Source organism: Hipposideros armiger, unplaced genomic scaffold, assembly GCF_001890085.2.
Source record: "Hipposideros armiger isolate ML-2016 unplaced genomic scaffold, ASM189008v1 scaffold_33, whole genome shotgun sequence".
Lineage (NCBI taxonomy): Eukaryota > Metazoa > Chordata > Mammalia > Chiroptera > Hipposideridae > Hipposideros > Hipposideros armiger.
In genome coordinates this window covers 490,465-507,139 of record NW_017731383.1, presented here as the reverse complement: position 1 = coordinate 507,139, position 16,675 = coordinate 490,465, and the positions used below count along the sequence as shown (strand labels likewise).

The 16,675-nt window shown below is 59.6% G+C and overlaps 1 protein-coding gene across 1 annotated transcript; it reads left to right on the top strand.

The window, feature by feature from the left end:
- Positions 1 to 1,381: 1,381 nt before the first annotated feature.
- Positions 1,382 to 6,396, top strand: COX19 (cytochrome c oxidase assembly factor COX19). The gene is made up of 3 exons (XM_019637394.1): positions 1,382 to 1,541; positions 1,867 to 1,978; positions 5,584 to 6,396. Exons 1-3 carry the CDS (start codon positions 1,460 to 1,462, stop codon positions 5,666 to 5,668), a joined length of 279 nt encoding a protein of 92 aa, XP_019492939.1. The 5' UTR covers positions 1,382 to 1,459; the 3' UTR covers positions 5,669 to 6,396.
- Positions 6,397 to 16,675: the final 10,279 nt, after the last annotated feature.

Here is a 16,675-nt window from a genome sequence, read left to right as displayed (position 1 = left end):
GTTCGTCACCAACACTGGTGCCAGCTCTGTGCTGGTGCTGGACACAGCGAATGCCGCCCCTGGCACTAGATCCAGCAGTGGTCACTGCAGAGGGGCAGGGCGCCCAGTGAGTGGGGGGAGCCTCCTGGAGTGGAGGGGGTGTCCAAGCCAGGCCTTGATGAGAGAGGAGTAGGCTCTGGGATGGGACTCTTGGGACTTGTTAGCAGGCACTTCTCTGGAAGCACCTCAATGTGTGGAGTTGGCTCCGCCTCCTGACCTTAGAAGGAGCCGTAGTCACAGCAGGGACCTGGGGTGAGAAAGCGTGTTTGGAGGGGCCAGCTCTGTGGCAGAGGATGCTCTGTGCTTAGCTGCAGGGCCTGGTGCACACATGCTCAATGACTTAAATGGCTGGGACGGGGAGTGGATGGAGCTCAGGGCAGACTTGCGGGCCCCCGGGGGCGGTGCTGTGAGGGCCCTGACCCACATCCCCATCACCCAGATAAAAAGTGGGGGTGCAGAGTGGGGGTGCCCAGGTAACAGGGCTGAGAAGCATCTCCGCTGAGGACTGCAGGGGTCTCCGCTGAGCCCTTTCACTATTGTTTTGTTGCCATAACAACAAATGACTGCCTGGGGCTTAACTGTTTAGGATGCACTTTGACTTAGTTACAGATAGAATTGTGTCCCTGTCCTAACTCCCAAAACCTCAGAATGTGACCTTTTTGGAAACAGGGTCATTGCAGATATCATAAGTTAAAGGGAGGTCACTGGGGTGGGCCCTAACCCGGTGACTGGACACAGTCATGTCCACAGGGAGAAGCCAGGCGAGGACGAAGGCAGAGGTGGGGTGATGCATCTGTGATGGAAGGAGCACCAAGGACTGCCTGCAAAGCCCCGGAAAAGCGGGGAGGGGCTGGAAGCAGGGGGAACCAGCCCTGCCTGCACCTCCGTCTAGGACTTGCGGACTCCAGAACTGTGAGATTAAATTTCTGTTGTTCTGAGCTGCCCCGGAATCTCATACATGGTGAGCGCCATGATCAGGCCCTGGGCGCCCACGGGGAAAAGCCCTGCGGACACACTGGACGCCGAGCGATGCAGAGATGTCCGTGTGACCTGCCAGGACGTGCCAGTCCGCCTGTCCTGGGACTTGTGGTGGACCGAAGCTGTGTGTCCTTGGGCGAGTTGCTGAACCTCTCTGAGTTTCCATTTCCTCATCATAACGAGATGACGGCTAGGTCTCCGCCTCTGGTTGCTGTGAGGGTCAGAGGGGCTGGGATTGGAGGGGGACCCTCGGAGCAAGGGGGCTCCCACGCGGCCGGGCGGGGCCTCGCGGCGAGGGGCGGGATCGGGCCGGGGGCGGGGCCTCGCGGCCAGGGGAACCCGCGACGCCGGACGCGCTCGGCGCTCGCGCGGGGCCTGCTCGGCGCTCGCCTGGCCGGCCTGCGTACGGCGCGTCGCGCTCCGGGGCTCCGGCGCCGCCATCATGTCGACGGCTATGAACTTCGGTTCCAAGAGCTTCCAGCCGCGGCCCCCGGACAAGGGCAGCTTCCCGCTGGACCACTTCGGTGAGCGGCGGGGCCCCGGGCCTTGGGCGCCGGCGGAAGCCCGAGGGCGGGCCGGGCCGTGCGGGGCCGCGGGGGGCCCGTCCGAGCGTCTCGTGAGGAGACGGCCCGTCGTGAGGTAAAGCCCGTGGAAGCCTCCCGCTTGTTCAGCGCGGGGCGTCACGGAGCGGCGGGGCTGGCCGGCGTCTTTCTCTGCAAACTTCCAAACACGGCCGCTCCCCGCGTGTTTCTCGGGGCCGCGGGCTCGGAGGGGGCAGCCCCGCCGCGCGTCGCGCGCGCGTCGCGCGTTCGCTCCCGAACGAGAACGCTGCCTTCTGTTTCGTCCTAGGTGAGTGTAAGCGCTTCAAGGAGGCGTTCATGAAGTGCCTGCGTGAGAATAACTCTGAAAACGCTTTGTGCAGAAAGGAGTCCAAGGAGTACCTGGAATGCAGGATGGAGAGGCAAGTGCGCGCGGCGCGACCCGCGACCCTCGCCGGGCGGGTGGCCCGGGGGCGGCGTTCCGGGGGCGCGTCCTGTCCCAGGCGGGGCGCTCCTGACGCGCCGGCGAAGGTCGGGGTCCTGCGCCACGCAAACGCGGACCGAGCGACAGGCGGGCGGCTGTGGGCGCAGCCGGCGGCTTTCACCCGCGCGGACCGCGGGCACGCGCGCTTGTTGGTCCCGCGTGGCCTCGGGGCCCTTCGGAATGGGACGGGGAGGCGGCGGGCCGCGCAAGAGACGACGCAAGGCCAGCGGGGCTGTGTCTTAGTGCGAGGTCGCCGCAATAACGCCGCATGGCTGTGGCCCGAGGAATCGGGGGTGCGTGAGTAGTCACGCGGGGCCATGAGTTCGGTGCTTCTAGGGCGATGGCGGTGGGATGAGTGGCCGGGAGGAAGGAGCTTCCCATGAAGCGTCCAGGGCGACCTGAACGGCTCAGCCCCTGGGAAACGCTTACCAGGAAATGGGTCGTTTTCTCGGTCCGTTCCGCGCTGACGCGGGGCGTGGAAGCCGTCCGGTGAGAGAAGGACGCGCTGAGTGTTACCGCCGCCACGTCTAGCGACTTCGCCGGGGACCTGGATTTTACAGAGACGCACAGATTGGCAGGAAGAGGGCGGCCCGGCCCACACCTTCCTTGACGTGCAGTGCGTTCCTCCTCGTCCCTTCGTCGTGCTGCTGTCACCGCGGTGCCGGGAAGAGCAGCCGAAGGAGACCCCTCACCAGGTGGCTCCGTCACCACAAGTGCGTCGCCTCACCTCTGCGGGGCGAAGTCTGACACCCGGTGCTGGAGCCGCGGGCTCGGCAGGGCTGGTCCTTCTGGAGGCCGCGCCTGTTCCCCGTCTCAGGCCTTTTCCAGCCTTTTCCGAGGCACCGCGTCCCCGGCTCGTGGCGCCGCCCTCCCGACAGCCCCCTCTGACCAAAGCTGGCGGAGGCCCCCGGTTTTAGGGGTGCGTCTGGATCGCCCCAGAACCAGCTTGCTTCCCCGCTGCCTGGTGAGGTGCCAGGCTCCAGGGGTGAGGGCGCCGTCTGGGGTCGTTGTTCTGTTGGCCACAGCCAAGCCTCAGGTCAGTCTTAAGAACTGTTGCTCAGGCGTGCTCCCTGCCGAGATGTGGTGAAAGCCTGTCGTCGTCGGCCTCCCGCGGGTTCAAGGAGTGTCCTGTGAGCCCACGACTGTGGAACTCCTGTGCTGCCCGACTGGGCTTTGGCGTTCTGGGGACGTCTTCCTGAGGGTTAGGTGACAGACCTCAGGGGGTTGTTGGCCTGCCCCTCGCAGCCGGTGATGCGCGCTCACCCCCGCACTCGGCCCCTCCACCGGTCAGGGGCACTGGGCTTTGGGGTCTTCTGCTGGCTCTTCACCAGCCAGCACGCAGAGCTCAGAGGCCACGTGAGGGGGCTGCTACCGGTAGGGTGGCGTGGCACCCACTGTCCAAGCCTCAGCCCACCTCGGCGTTTCAGCTGCCTGCCCGGTGGCCCACAGGCATTCGCTGTTGAGGCAAGTAAGTCTCGGTGACAGTTGCTTTTTAAGCCCTGTAAGGACTTAAAAATGATGGTTCCTCAGGCATCTCTGCGTCCCTACCACCCCAACATCTGTGTCCCAGCTCCAGGCCTCCTTCCAGGCCAGATTGCCACCTTTCCCATGAAACTTCCTGTTGGGGGCCTCCTTTGTCGGGAGCTTCCCAGGTGTAATCTCGAACCAACCGCAGAAAGAGGCAGGCCACGCCAGCTTGGCAGGTGGCAGGTTAATAAGCAGGAGATTTACCTACCAGGCTGCAGGAAGTAGTTTTCCATGCCTGCCTGCCAGGATCTTAAAAGCACGTAGAGGGGGCCAGCCAAGCGGTCAGTTGGTTAAGAGTGTGAGCTCTGAGCAACAGAGTCGCCGGTTCGATTCCCACATGGGCCAGTGAGCTGAGCCTGAGCTGAGCTGCCAACAGGTGGCAGGATGGCTCAGCTGGTGAGAGCACGTGCTCCTAACAACAAGGTTTGCGGTTCGACTCCCACATGGGATGGTGGGCTATGCCCACCTGCAACTAAGATTGAACATGGCACCTTGAGCTGAGCCGCACTGAGCTGCCAACGGGCGGCCAGATGGCAACTGGACTTGGGGCTGAGCTAGCTGCGCCCTCCACAGCTAAGATTGAAGGACAACAACTTGGCTGTTCCCCTCCCTCAATTCCACAACACTGTTCCCCTTCCCCGATTCCCCAATTGAAAAAAAATAAAAGTACATAGAGTACTTCACGGGAGTCAGCCATGCACCCTGTCCAGATGGTCATCACCACATTTCTGCCTTGGCCGCGTCCTCGGGCAGATTCTGAGTGGGGAAGCGAAAGGGAGTGTGTATTCCAAGCCCGGGGAGATGAGGGCGTGCTGTGGGGAGCCTCCAATCGCCCAGGCCCGGCTTGCGCATCAAACTAGCAGTCGTCGTCTTGACCTTCCCAACACTTCCTGGTTTTCCAGACAGGAGAGGGACGCCCTGTCCTCCGAGCTGACGTCACAGTTGGTATTGGCTGGACTCTGGTTGGTTTTATCGAGTGTGCCCTTCTGGCCCCGTCACTGCTGCTTTGGGCACGTGAGCAGGCGAGAGAAGCCTGCACCCTGGGGCTGAGCCCCGGCCTGAGGGGCAGAGACAGGCGGAGGCACCAGCGCCAGGAACACAGTGCCCGCTGCTCAGGAGGCCCATGCAGCTTGCCCAGTGCCCTGGGGACACAGGCAGATAGCGTCGTGCGGCCGATAAGCACACTTTATTTTTAAGTGGACTCTGGCTTTTTGTAGTGGGAGTTGTCAAGCACACACAGGAGTAGAGCAGTGCAGCTCTCACCTGCAGCGTCAGTAATGGCAAACATCCCTCATTTCGTTCATCTCCCCCCTCGTTATCGCCACTGGTGAAGTCTTTGAAAGCACCTCTCAGACACCCTAGCTGTTTAGTTTTCCGGATGGGGACAGCCTGTGGGAACTCGGGATAGCAGGTCATTCCCCAGAGCCGTTTTGTGTTTCTGCAGAAGTGTGGCTGGCTGGCACTGGGCCCACAGAACCTCAGAATTGTGCTGTCTGTGTCTCACTGCATTCCTAGGTTTCTGTCGTGCAGGGGTGGGGGGTGGGGAGGGTCTGGGTCTGCGCGTCCTCACCTGCTGCGGTTGTGGGGCACATGTGCTCCGCGGTGGGAGCTGGGTTGTCAGTGATGGTGGCCAGTGTGTGGCAGTGCACCCCATGTTCCCGGCACGGGGCAGGCAGTTCTTATCTTCTCCCAGCACGTCCGGGAGGTGAGCAGGAAGGCCCCTGAAAGCTGGTGTCATCCACTGCCACCCCCAAACAGAACCACAAACCAAGCTTTGTCCTGGGAGCACAAGCGATGGGGGCAGAAGGGAGGCTCTGGGAGCTCGGCACGGTGCCGTGCAGGCCTCTTGGACTTTGTGGCTCTGACCTGAGTGGACGCAGCGGGAGGCCAGGTCTGACGCACCACTCGGTACCGCTCGGGGGGACTGACGGCAAGGGAACAGCCTCACGCGGCCCTGTGGACACTATCCCCATTCTCTTCCCCATCCACCTTGACAACTGTCCCTTTTTCTTTTAGGCAACTGATGGCACAAGAACCACTGGAAAAACTGGGATTTGGAGATTTGATAGATGGAAAATCAGAGACAAAAACTAAGTTTTGATGGGAAGAAGACTGCTGGGCTCTGTCGGGGATCATCTGGGACAGAGTGGTGGCACTAACTTTGACACCCTGATGGTGTCCCTCCGAGGTGGTGTGACTGACAGAGGGGCGCCCAGGTGCCCTGGAATCGTCTCATGAAATCAGAATAGACACACCTCCTTGGTGGGCACACGACTGGGGGCGTGGCTCATGCTCTGAAACCCCCAGATTAGTTTGAAAATTATCCTTCTTTTTAGATTCTCATTTCCTCCCAAGTGTGTTAAGTTTGATCTTTAAATCCTTGTGACGGAGTCCCTGGGAGGCCCATGACGAACAGGAGGGGAGAGTGCTGAGGAAGATCTCATTAGTGAGTGGACAGCTCGGGTCACCTGCGAAATGGTGGCTTTATATTATTATACTCTGAACATATTTTCAGTACCAGCATGCTAAATGTTCATGAATTTTAGCCTGTTATGTAGACAGATGTCATCAGAAAACTATTCCCTAGCAAAATGGTTTTCTTTCCTTTTTTTTCCCTTAACTAGAAAGTAAGAAATGGTCTGGCTTTTGACATGTTTGACTTCTCGATCTTTTTCTGGCAATGCCTGAACACCACGTATCTTTCTAATCACAGGGTCATGTTCTGATTTGTATCAGACTGTGTTTATAAAACTACGTGTTTACTTTCAATAACTCATTTGTTGTAGCTCTGAAGAACAGAATGCCAGTGCATTTGCAGTTGGACTTACACAGTACCGTCCAGTTTTTTCCCCAAGAACAGCCAGGATTTCTGGGGGGTTTTGGTATTTGACCAGGGTTTAGAACCACGAACAGAACGCAGAGTGCGTGTGGGTCTGGGCCTGCCTGCCCTCGAACCTGTCCCCCCTCCCTGGCTCCTGGTCAGCTGGCTTTTGTCCCAGTGTGGCCAATGGAAGATGGTGATGGGAGAATCTTGGGCATGTCCTTTTGGACAGCAGCCCTGGCGGTGGCTGCGTCTTCTCCAGGCTCTCGCAGGTGGGAACAGCTGACTTTGACCCAGGCCGGCCTGGGCTCCGGGAAATCACTGCCCTCCACTCCTCAGCCACGGGTGGTAGGGTGTCTCTCTGCCGTGTCCAGTTCTCTGTGTTAATGTCCTATTTTCAGTCCTGCAGTGATGGACGTCTCTTGGTGAGACCCTCCCTGAATTGAGTCCCTCCCACTTGGCACCATTCGCCACATTGATGGTGTGGCACCAACTGCTCCTGTCTGCAGCTGGTCACTGTTCATTGTTTGGTCGCTATTGGAAACCTTTGAGGAGACACTGCAGATGTTTTGCATATTGTCTAGTTTATGAAAAGTCTTGGTTTTTATCACCAAACCAAACTGAGCCGTCATCTATTTCGTATTTTTCAACAGCATAAAATTACATACGCTCAGTTATTGATTCTAGTTTGTTTGTAGTTACACACCGTGAAGAGACCCAAGTGCCCTTCCGTACGAGTGCTTGAGTAAACGCTCGTCCACACAGTAGGCACGTGCAGTGCAGAAAGGAATGGGGACAGTGAGGGCACATCTCAGCTGACATGGAGTGACTTCGACCCACGAACATACTGTTGAGTGAAAACAGCAGAACCCAAAAACGTATCTGTAGTATGTTAAAAAGAAAAAGATGAGGGCTGACCGAGTGGCGCGATAGTTAGGAACTGGCTTGGGACACCACAGGGCCCCAGTTCGGGTCCCACATATGAGGGCCAGTGACACTGCCCTCCACAGCTGAGATGCTGAACGGCAGCTCAACCTGGAGCTGGGTTGCCGTGAGTTGCCGGCGACGTTGTAGGCTGCAGCCCCTGTGGCAGTGGGTTGCCGTGGGCTGCCATGTGTTAGCCAGCAGCCGGTGTGGGTGGCCAGCGGCTGCGGTGAGCAGCCATCCAGAGGCCGGCGACTGGTGCCTCACCCGGGAAGAGCGCAATGATGGTGCCAACTTGGGTCAGTGAAGCAACATCCTCCACAACTAGACTGAAGAACAAAAGCGACAGCAACTTGTCTGTTTGTCTGTTCCCCTTACCCCGATTCCCCAGCGTTGTTCCCATCCCCCAATTCCCCAATAAAAATCTTAAAAAAAAAAAAAAAAAGAAAGAAAAAGATTAAGGAACTCGAGAAATATCTGTGTATTTGTACAGAAAAGAAACTCAAAACACACCAGAAACTAGTGAGAAGGATCACTCACATTCATGTCCAACATGCTCGAAAAATAATCCAGGGAGTTGGGACCCAGAATGGAACACCAGCACCATATTACAAATGCAAACTTTGCACTGAGGGGAGTGGGAGACAATGGCTGAGTGACTTTGGAAGCAGGGTTTTGACCAAAGCTAGAGACAAAAAGACAAGATTTTGTGCCCTATTTAGTGAGTTTGTTTTTCACATGGACAGTGTTCTGGAACTATGATCAGACTGAAAAAGCTAGAGGTATGCTGGGGGTAAGAGCTGGCTGTGTCCAGCCGGTTTGCTGATGCAGGACAGCAACTAGACACAGAAGTAGACCGGCGTGCGCGGGCGTCTCCATGCACGTTTCCAGCTTAGCACAGCTTGGAAGCCGTGAGACCCAGTAGCAAGGGGCACACCCAGCTCCCGGATCCTGGGTTCCAACACCGTCTCCAGCAAAAGGACGGCCCTTGAAACAGCTGACTCCAGGGCCAAAGCCAGGAGAGCCCAAGGTGAGCCTGGACCACCTCGTGTCTAAAGCAAGGAATTGCAGAAAAACTAATGGCACGTGTTTAAAACCAGGAGGCCCCGTAGAGGCACTCCCAGTGGCCCAATCTGGGACACTGAGTAATGACAGGAAGACAGTAATGGGTTATTGCCCTCGGAATAAAGTACTGCCCCAGAGTTGGTACTGATGCAAATCGCTAAATGATGGAGCTGGCGGGAGAGGCACAGCTCCCGAGGGGATGAGCCACCGCTGGCAAACGCCGCAGTAACAACGGCAGATGGTAGGTTAGGGGCGGTGTGTGATGTGGACGGGGTGTGGCTGGTGCTGAGGACCTGCGCTCAAGTGCTTAGTGATTACTAAGGGGACAAGAAACGTACAGTGTGGTCACCGTAACCAACTGTAACTTGGGAGGGAGACCTCCCCACAGCTGGTACCCCCACCTGGTGCTCCAAGGAGGCACAGCATCACTTCTGTGGGGCTTTTTTGCCAAGAATGCATAACCTTCATCTACTGAGGAACCTTCTACAGATGAGGACCAGTGCTCTTTAGAAGTGTCACAGCCCTGAGAGACACACTGAGGGGCTGTCCCAGACATGAAGCTTTGGGAAGGGGCAGTGGGCAGGACCCCAGCTCTGGGATCTTGGATGCATGTTATATGATTACGTGAGATGTTATTTGGAGAAGTGGGCACACGGACTTTGTCCTACTTTTGCAGCTTTTTGGAAGTCTGAAGTGACTGAAAACACATTTTGTATCAAACCAATTGTAGTTGAACTTTATATACACGATTGAGCTCTCGTTCACCTTCAGTGAACTGCGAACAGGGCAATGCAGGCACAAATGGTCTGGGAGGACAGGAGGAAGAGGAGCAGTCAGAAAATAGCTGGGGGTGGCGGTGGTGCGGGTGGGGAATGCTGACCTCCCAAAGGGGCAGCGGCTTCCTGAGCTGCCTCTGACCCTGCCTGCCCCTGCTAAAGCGGCCACTGTGTGTTTTTGGTAGTCCATCACTTGTTCTATAAAGGACGCGTTTTCTTTCTCATGTACACTTGTTGGGATATGCAACAGTGTTATTAAAAGGCGCCCAAAGGCGATTTCATGGACATTTTCCAAATCCTCTCCTGAGGCAGGAGCGATCAGAGGTCAGGCAGCCGTGCTCCAGCCTGGGCCCTCCGTGGTCTGGCTCGCTCCAGCCCCCGGCCTCATCCACACGGGTCTTTTTGGGGAGCTCAGGTGCAGGGCTGCGTCCCTCGACTGCCAGTGATGTGCCAGCCTTCAGGAGCAAGCCAGAGCTCCCCGTCCTGAAGCGTTCTGTAAAGCCTCCTGCCACTGCTCTGACCAGGCAAGCCACAAACTTGGTGGCTTAACAAGTTCATCGTGGTACAGCCTGGAGAGGGGGGTCTGGAGTGTGGGGGAACGCTTCCTGCCTTTTCCACCTTCTAGAGGCGCCCGCGTGCCTTGCCTTTCTGTGTCCCTGCTCCTCCTCCCTGACCTCTGCCCTGTCCTCATCTCTCGGACTCGGGTCTCCTGTAAGGACACCCACCGTGACGCCCTTGCCACCTGATTGCCCAGGACCACCTCTTATCTCCACATCCTTCATCACACCTGCAGGATGACTCAGGCTTTGGGGACAAGGCCATTCGTTCATTCCTGTGCCCAGTGCTCTGCCCCAGACGGAAGGCCACTGGCCGTAATCGGGAGGGTCCCTGAGCAACTCAATGTGTTTCCCTGCCCCCCCCCCCGCAGCTGTTGGGTTTCTCCTGATTCTCAGCAACCCAGTCATGGATGGCGCCCCCTCATGGCTGCGTGTAAGTCCATGTTCCCCTGAAATCTGGCACTTGCTTGGCTGGCAAATGACAGAAAGGGTGGGTGTGCGCTTCCAATCAACAGGCTCAGAAAGTCAGAACAAGCCACCGCATGTGTGAACGGCTCCAGTCTTGTGAATTGTCTGCTGCCTGGACAGTTCTAGTTTCTGTTGACAAGAGACACGTCTGGAGTATGTCCGTGACACCCATCACCAGGCGGTGTAGCTGACAACACGTGGCTTTCCTCACGTATTTAATAACAAGCGTGTCTTGTTTTTATAGAAACAATAAAATCATTAGTTTAAAGAAGCTCGTTGTGTTTCTGTGTAATTTTACATCTATAAATTATGTGCCTGTGGTTACAGTTTTATATTGTCCATAAATACAGCCCAGTGTATTCTTCCTGGTAAAACTGCGCTGTTTACATGTTGGAATGCAGGGTGGCGCTTGCTGGCTTCCACAGAGCGCAGGGCGGGCCTACGGCTCCTGGAGTGGGGGACTGTGGGGTCAGGTCTTGTTCCCCAAGGACTGCTCGCGTAGTCATGGAGCCAGCCCTCAGCGACCTCCCCGTCCGTGGGCCCGCCTTACGCTGGTCTTCCTGGGAATGAGCTGCCTGTGGTGTCGGTCGTTCCGCCCACCTGGTGCCTGGAGTCAGCCTTTCAGTGACCTTAGATGTGTATGGATGAGAAAGCAGGGGTTTTATTACTGCAACAGCCATTAAAGAGCGTCCTGTTAGGCCAGGGAACACTTGACTTGGTCATAATACTGTCAGTAAAATTACGAGTCTCCAGTCTGGGGGAGTGGAACCGAACTCCACAGCTGCGTGCCACTGTGCATGGCAAAGTTAGGGGCGCCTTCCCTGGAGAAGGGTCCGCCTGATCAGGCGCTGGTCAGTCTGGCCGGGCTCCTGCGAGAGGCCCGGGAGGACACTCCCCACCAGCTTACTCACTAGGGGGCACACCGTGGCCGTGCCCACCATGCTCTGCGGCTTGTGGGGTGCTCGGGAAGGTGGGAGTCGTGGCACGTCTGTCCCTGCTGTGGGGCTGCTTTAGGACACTCCGGAGCAGGACCTTGGGCGAGCTCGACCAAATGCTCAAGGCCCCTCCTGACGTTGGACTTGTGGGGCTGCAGTGGTCAGGAGCAACCGGCCGGTCAACGACCCTGCAGACGAGCAGGCTGCCCCCAAAGTCACAAGAATTTATCAGCCACAGAGCAGGCGCCCTGGGCTGGGACTGGACAAGCCAGCACCTAGGGACGCCTGGCCCACAGCTGACAACAGCAGACCTGCCTGGAGTTGCCAGGCAGAAGTGAGCTCAGATGGAAATAGGGACAGAGGAGCAAACCTCAGGCCTCCCACTTGTCCACAGTGCCCAGTGTGCAGACAGGCTGGGTGGCCCGTGGTTGCCTCCTAGTGGAACAGCCGGTCCCTTTTCACAGGAGAGGAGGCGAGAGAGGCGAACACACCTGTCCAGGCCCAGAGCCCGGCTGCGCCCTCCCCAATGCCCAGAGGGTCCACCTCACGGCCCCTTTGCCACCTTGGTCTGCAGGTCCCCAGGAAGCAGGCCCCGGACTCCCACCCCCTCCCCCACTGAGGACCCTCCAGGCTTGTATCATGCCTTCTGCCACTGCCTTCTGTGCTCCCTGCAGTCAGGCCTGGTCCCCCCTCCACCCTCATGGGCTCCCCCCCGGAGGAGGGGCAGCCAGGGCTCTGAGGCTGTGCCCTGCTGGGGGTGAGCCGCCTGGCCAGCAGTCAGGCTTGGCACCGGGTGCAGTGGTGGCCCGTCCACGGGGCAGCTGTCCTGAGATGGATGTCTGGACAGGCCAGAGTGGCTTGTTTGCTCCCAGAGGAGGGACTGGCGCACGGCAGCGTGTGGTCTAACCACACTGACCCGGCCTCGTCCCACAGTGGCCAGTAACCTGCAACAGCCCCTCCAGGATTGTCCCCAGAGGCACGGGCTTGGGGGTGGACCTGGGGGTGGGGAGGAGTGGACCTTGGAGCTGTGCCCTGGCAGAGAGAGAGTGCCAGGTGGCTGCCTCTTGAGCCCTGCTGTCCCCTATCGCAGGCACCCCCCCCTCCCCAGACAGCTCAGGGGCCCAAGGACATCCGCCCTGTGTGCCTGCAGGTGTTCCTCTCCCCTCTCCTCCCCTCCTGGTGGACGCCCTGGAGAGAGGGGCTGCAGGGAGGGGGCTGGAGAGCCCCGTGCTTCTGAGTCCCACCCACCTCAGGCTCTCCTAGGGTGGGACCGGCAGCCTTTGTCCCAGGTGCATAGATCCTTGTGGATGCTGGGCTGGGGACCACTTTGGGGGGGCGGGTTGTTGTGTGGCCTGGAGACCGTGTCACTGAATGACAAAAGCCCAGCTATGGGGGGTGGGCGGGGTCAACCACCCTGAGAACCCGCTTTCTGCCCCTTGTTCTCCTTGACCCACGGGGTCAGTGGCACCTCAGGGACAGAATGTGGTGGCAAGGCGGCACCTGCTGGCTGGTGGGGGCACTGCAGCACTGGAGAAGGGAGTTGAGCGCACCTAAGACCCCAGATGCTCCTGAGGAGCCAGCCAGCCTAGGGATGTGGGGGCTCCGGAGCCCAGCTGCGGCTCGTCAGCACGCCCTGTCCTACCTGTGCGCCAGCAGCCCTGTTCACGGCAGGGCAGCACGTAGCGGGTGGCACGGGGCCCACTGACCACACCTGCAGACCGAGTGCCGGGGCAGAGGCTCCAAGGGACGGAAATGGAACTGGGGTCCCTTGGAGGCCACACAAGATGAGAGGGGCTGTGGGGGGCTGCGGCAGGCAAGTCGGCCTCGCTGGGTTCCCTGCATCCTCACCGACACTTGCTTTTTGGTTTTGAATCCTGGCCATCCCAGTGGGTGTTAGGGGCCGTCTCTTGGTGTTTTGATCTGCATTTCCTGGTGACTAACGGTGCTGAGCTGCTTGTCACCTGCTGCTTGAGGCCATTGGTTCATTCAGACCCCTTTCCCATTGTTCATCTGGGTCACTTGTCCTGTTATTATTGATTTGTAAGAGTCCTTTATAAGTGAATTTTTTTGAGTTGTACCAATTTGCGTGTGAACTTAAAACCCACTGCTCCATGGTCATTGCTGAAAGGGGGCAGGGCCCGGGAAAGAGAGTGAACCCCAGCATCCTCGCTCGGGCCTTGTCCTTCTCCCCAAACCATGTACAGGACCAGCTGAAGATGGAGTATGTACAACCATTCCCCACTGGTCCACAGCCCGTCCCCAGGAGGGTGGCTGCCTGGGGTGCCCGCCCTGCCCAGGCGCTGAGCCAGGCCACCGTCCCTGGCCGTCCCTGATGGCCTGGGAGCAGCTCCCAGCCGGAGAGCGCAGCCCCAGGGGCTGAAGAGCCTTCCAGACCCACCCGCCTCCCCGGGTCAGACACTGTTTCTCTTTGGGAAACCAGGCAACCACTATCTTTAAATGTCCCCAAATCTATTAAACAAACCTTAGCACCTCTGCCCCCATGGAGAGGCCCCACCCCCATCCCAATATCACCTTTGGGGACATCCCCGGAGGCCCCCACCTTATGAGGGTGTTTCTGGCGCTAGCGAGGTGGAGCCCTCTTTGGTCCCAGGGACCCTCTGGCTCCTCAGCCTTTCTCCGGGGCTGCAAATCACTGATGCCTCTGGCTTTGGGGCGGCGGGAGGGTGGCTCCCTGCTGCCACGTCTTCCTCTCCTGCAAAGCTCCTGAGTGACGCAGCTGTGCCGCGGGTCGTCTTTCCTTTTGCTTTTTCTGTTTCTCTTGCTGAAACACAAGATGATCCTCTTTGTTGGGGTGGGGCCAGAGGCTGACAGCAGTGGCTGCAGGACTGCGCCGGGTGAGGGCTGACTGGGAAACAGGAACCGTCCCCAGCCACCCAGGAAGCTGTCCTCAGGGCCAGCGCACTGCAGCGCCCGTCGTGGTTCTGTGTTGCCCTTCTGGTGGGCTGGCTCCCTTGCCTCAGCCTCCCACTCCCGTCCAGCGGACACTCGGGCGCCCCGTGGAGGGCTGCCTCCAGGGTACTGACACCACCAAATCCCCAGCTCCCCACTCCTGGGAAGAACCCCAGGGTATCTCCCAGGCCTGGCACGGAGCAGGCTCTGGGAGGGCGGGAGGGCAGAGGGGAGGATGTGGCCGTGGCCGCGCCGCCTGGCCTGGTGAGGGCCAGAGGAAGGCGCCTGGCCTGGTTCCGCCCTGCTCGCGTCTTGCCCAAGGCCAGCGGGACTTTGGGGTTGCCCAAGAGCCGTGATGCGTCTGGGGAGGGCTCAGGGTGGGGTCTGGTTCTGGAAGGCAGCCCCCGCTCTTCCTCCCACCTATGCCGGGTCGGGTCGGGGCAAACTCAGCCTAAACCTGTGGGTGCTCTCTGCTGGGTCCCTGTCTCCTCTCCACCAAGCTGCTCAGTGAAGCACGCTGTCAAGGGGAGGGTCCTGGAGGGAGGCCCCCCCCCCTCGCTTGGCCCAGCTGGCGCAGTGTCAGCCACGGAGCTGTGAGCTCCCTGAGCACCAGGCTCAGTGGGGCGTGGGCAGGAGGGACTGGCCTGCTGCTGCCACCCCCTCTGGGCTCAGTGCATTCCCCACCTTGCCCCAGACAGGAGTGCCACCCGCCCTGCTTCACAGAATTTTCTCAGGGACCTGGAGACAGCAGGTGTTGGGGCAGAAAAGAGCTGCCTGTGGCAGGTGCCCTGCCATGGCTCCGGGGGCCAGGGAAAGGGGCCGCCTCTGCAGGGGTGGGGGCACCCAAGCCCTTACGCCACTTCCTCCTCAGGGCTTGTCCTCTCTGTGCCCCCCCAGGCACCCACATCCTCCCGGCAGCTTCCCCTCTCCTGTCTCCTGTCCTTCCTGCCCTCGCTCACCCCTTCCCTTCCTGGCTTCATGACAGCCTCTCAGCCTTCCCGCGGGCACTCTCTGCCCCGGCTGTTGGTGCCCAGGTCACCTCAGCCCCTCTCCCCGGCCTGCTACAGCCTCCTGACTGTCCGACCGCCCTGGGCTCTGTCCCCAGCCCTCTGTGTCTGTGCCCACGGGCTCCAAGTGGAGCCCTCCCTGGACCTTCTGTGGACTTTGGTGGCCACTGTCCCCAGGGCCCCCCACAACCACAAAGACCTGTGTCCTGGGTCCTGGGTGTCCGTCCTCCCCTGCGTGTGTGTCCCATGCCCACTCCCCCAGCACCCCGCCCTCAGGCCCACCCTTCCCAGCCACCCCCCACTGCACCTTCTGGCAGACCTGACTGGTCACTCTCCTTCCTCCTCAAGCCCCTCAGGACAGGGGCCATCCTCCCAGGACTGTGCCAGGACCGGGGAGATGGAGGGGCTGGTTCCTTCTGGGGCCATGAGGGAGGCTCTGATCCAGGCCTCCCCTGTCGCTCTGGAGGCGGCTGGCAATCCTGGGCCTTCCTGGGTTTGTCGGTGAGGCACCTCCATGGCCTTCATCACGGCCTCCTCCCTGTGTGTCTGTGTCCGGAACCTCTTTTGGAAGGGCCCACCCCGATGACCTCATTGTCACTTGCTCATCTGCAAAGACCCTGTCTCTGATCAGGCTACGTTCACATGTGGGTAGGACTCCAGCATGCTTTTTTGGGGGAGGCAATTCAAGTCGTGTCACAAGCCAGCAAACACAAAAGCACACTGTGGAAACACCCAGCAGCGCTGGGTGGGGAGCACTGCGTCCCCGGCCGTCCATTCTGAGGTCACCACCTCTGCCAGGCACTGCTGGTAGGCACCCAGCGTGGCTCCCCTGCCCTGGGCAAACCTCATTCCTGCCGGCAAGTGACTACGGCCAGACCTTGGCCCCTCCGTCAGCCTCCCTGCAGAGCCAAGGCTGCAGCCAAGCCTGCTGTTAGCTGTCTGGTCTCCCTGGCTGGGCCAGGGGGTCTCTGTCCAGTGCTCGCCAGCATTTGTGTCCTGGGACACCTCCGTCCCCCTTCCAGGAGCCCAGGCCTGCTCTCCATCCAGGGACTTGATGACAAGGCCTGAGTTTCAGGCCCAGAGCGTCCCGCCATCTTCCCAGCCATGGCCACCTAACCCTGGTGCCTCTGAAGAGAAGTGGAGGTCATTCGTGGGGCAGAGGGACTTGCACCCACAGAGGACTGCAAGGACCAGAAAGGTTTCTTGGTGGCCACGCCAGTTCTGGCTTTGGTGACCGTAGAGATCCGGGTAGTAGAATGTCACCTTGTCAGTAAAAAGGAAGGAAACTTTCTGTTGGGAGGCACTTTCTCCTATATCCTCAAGGGAGTGCTGGGAGTGGGCGCTCTGGGGTCCTCCGGCAAACTCCTGACCCTTGGGGGGCGTCTGTCTGTCCTCATCTGGGGGATCCTGCCTGGGCAGTCCAGGAGGTAAGACCGAAGGAACAGGGCCCCCCGGTGTTCTAACAGGCCGGGGACCACTCCGGAAGGATGCTGAGGGATTGTTATGCCAGAGGCTGGCTTGTGATGGTCTGGGGGGGCGGGGGCGCGGGAAGAGCCGGACGGTCCCCGGGGCCCTCGGGCTGAGGGCGCGCGCGGGCGCCGGAGGAGGCCTACCGCCCGCGCCGCTGGGGGCCGCCCGCGGGCCG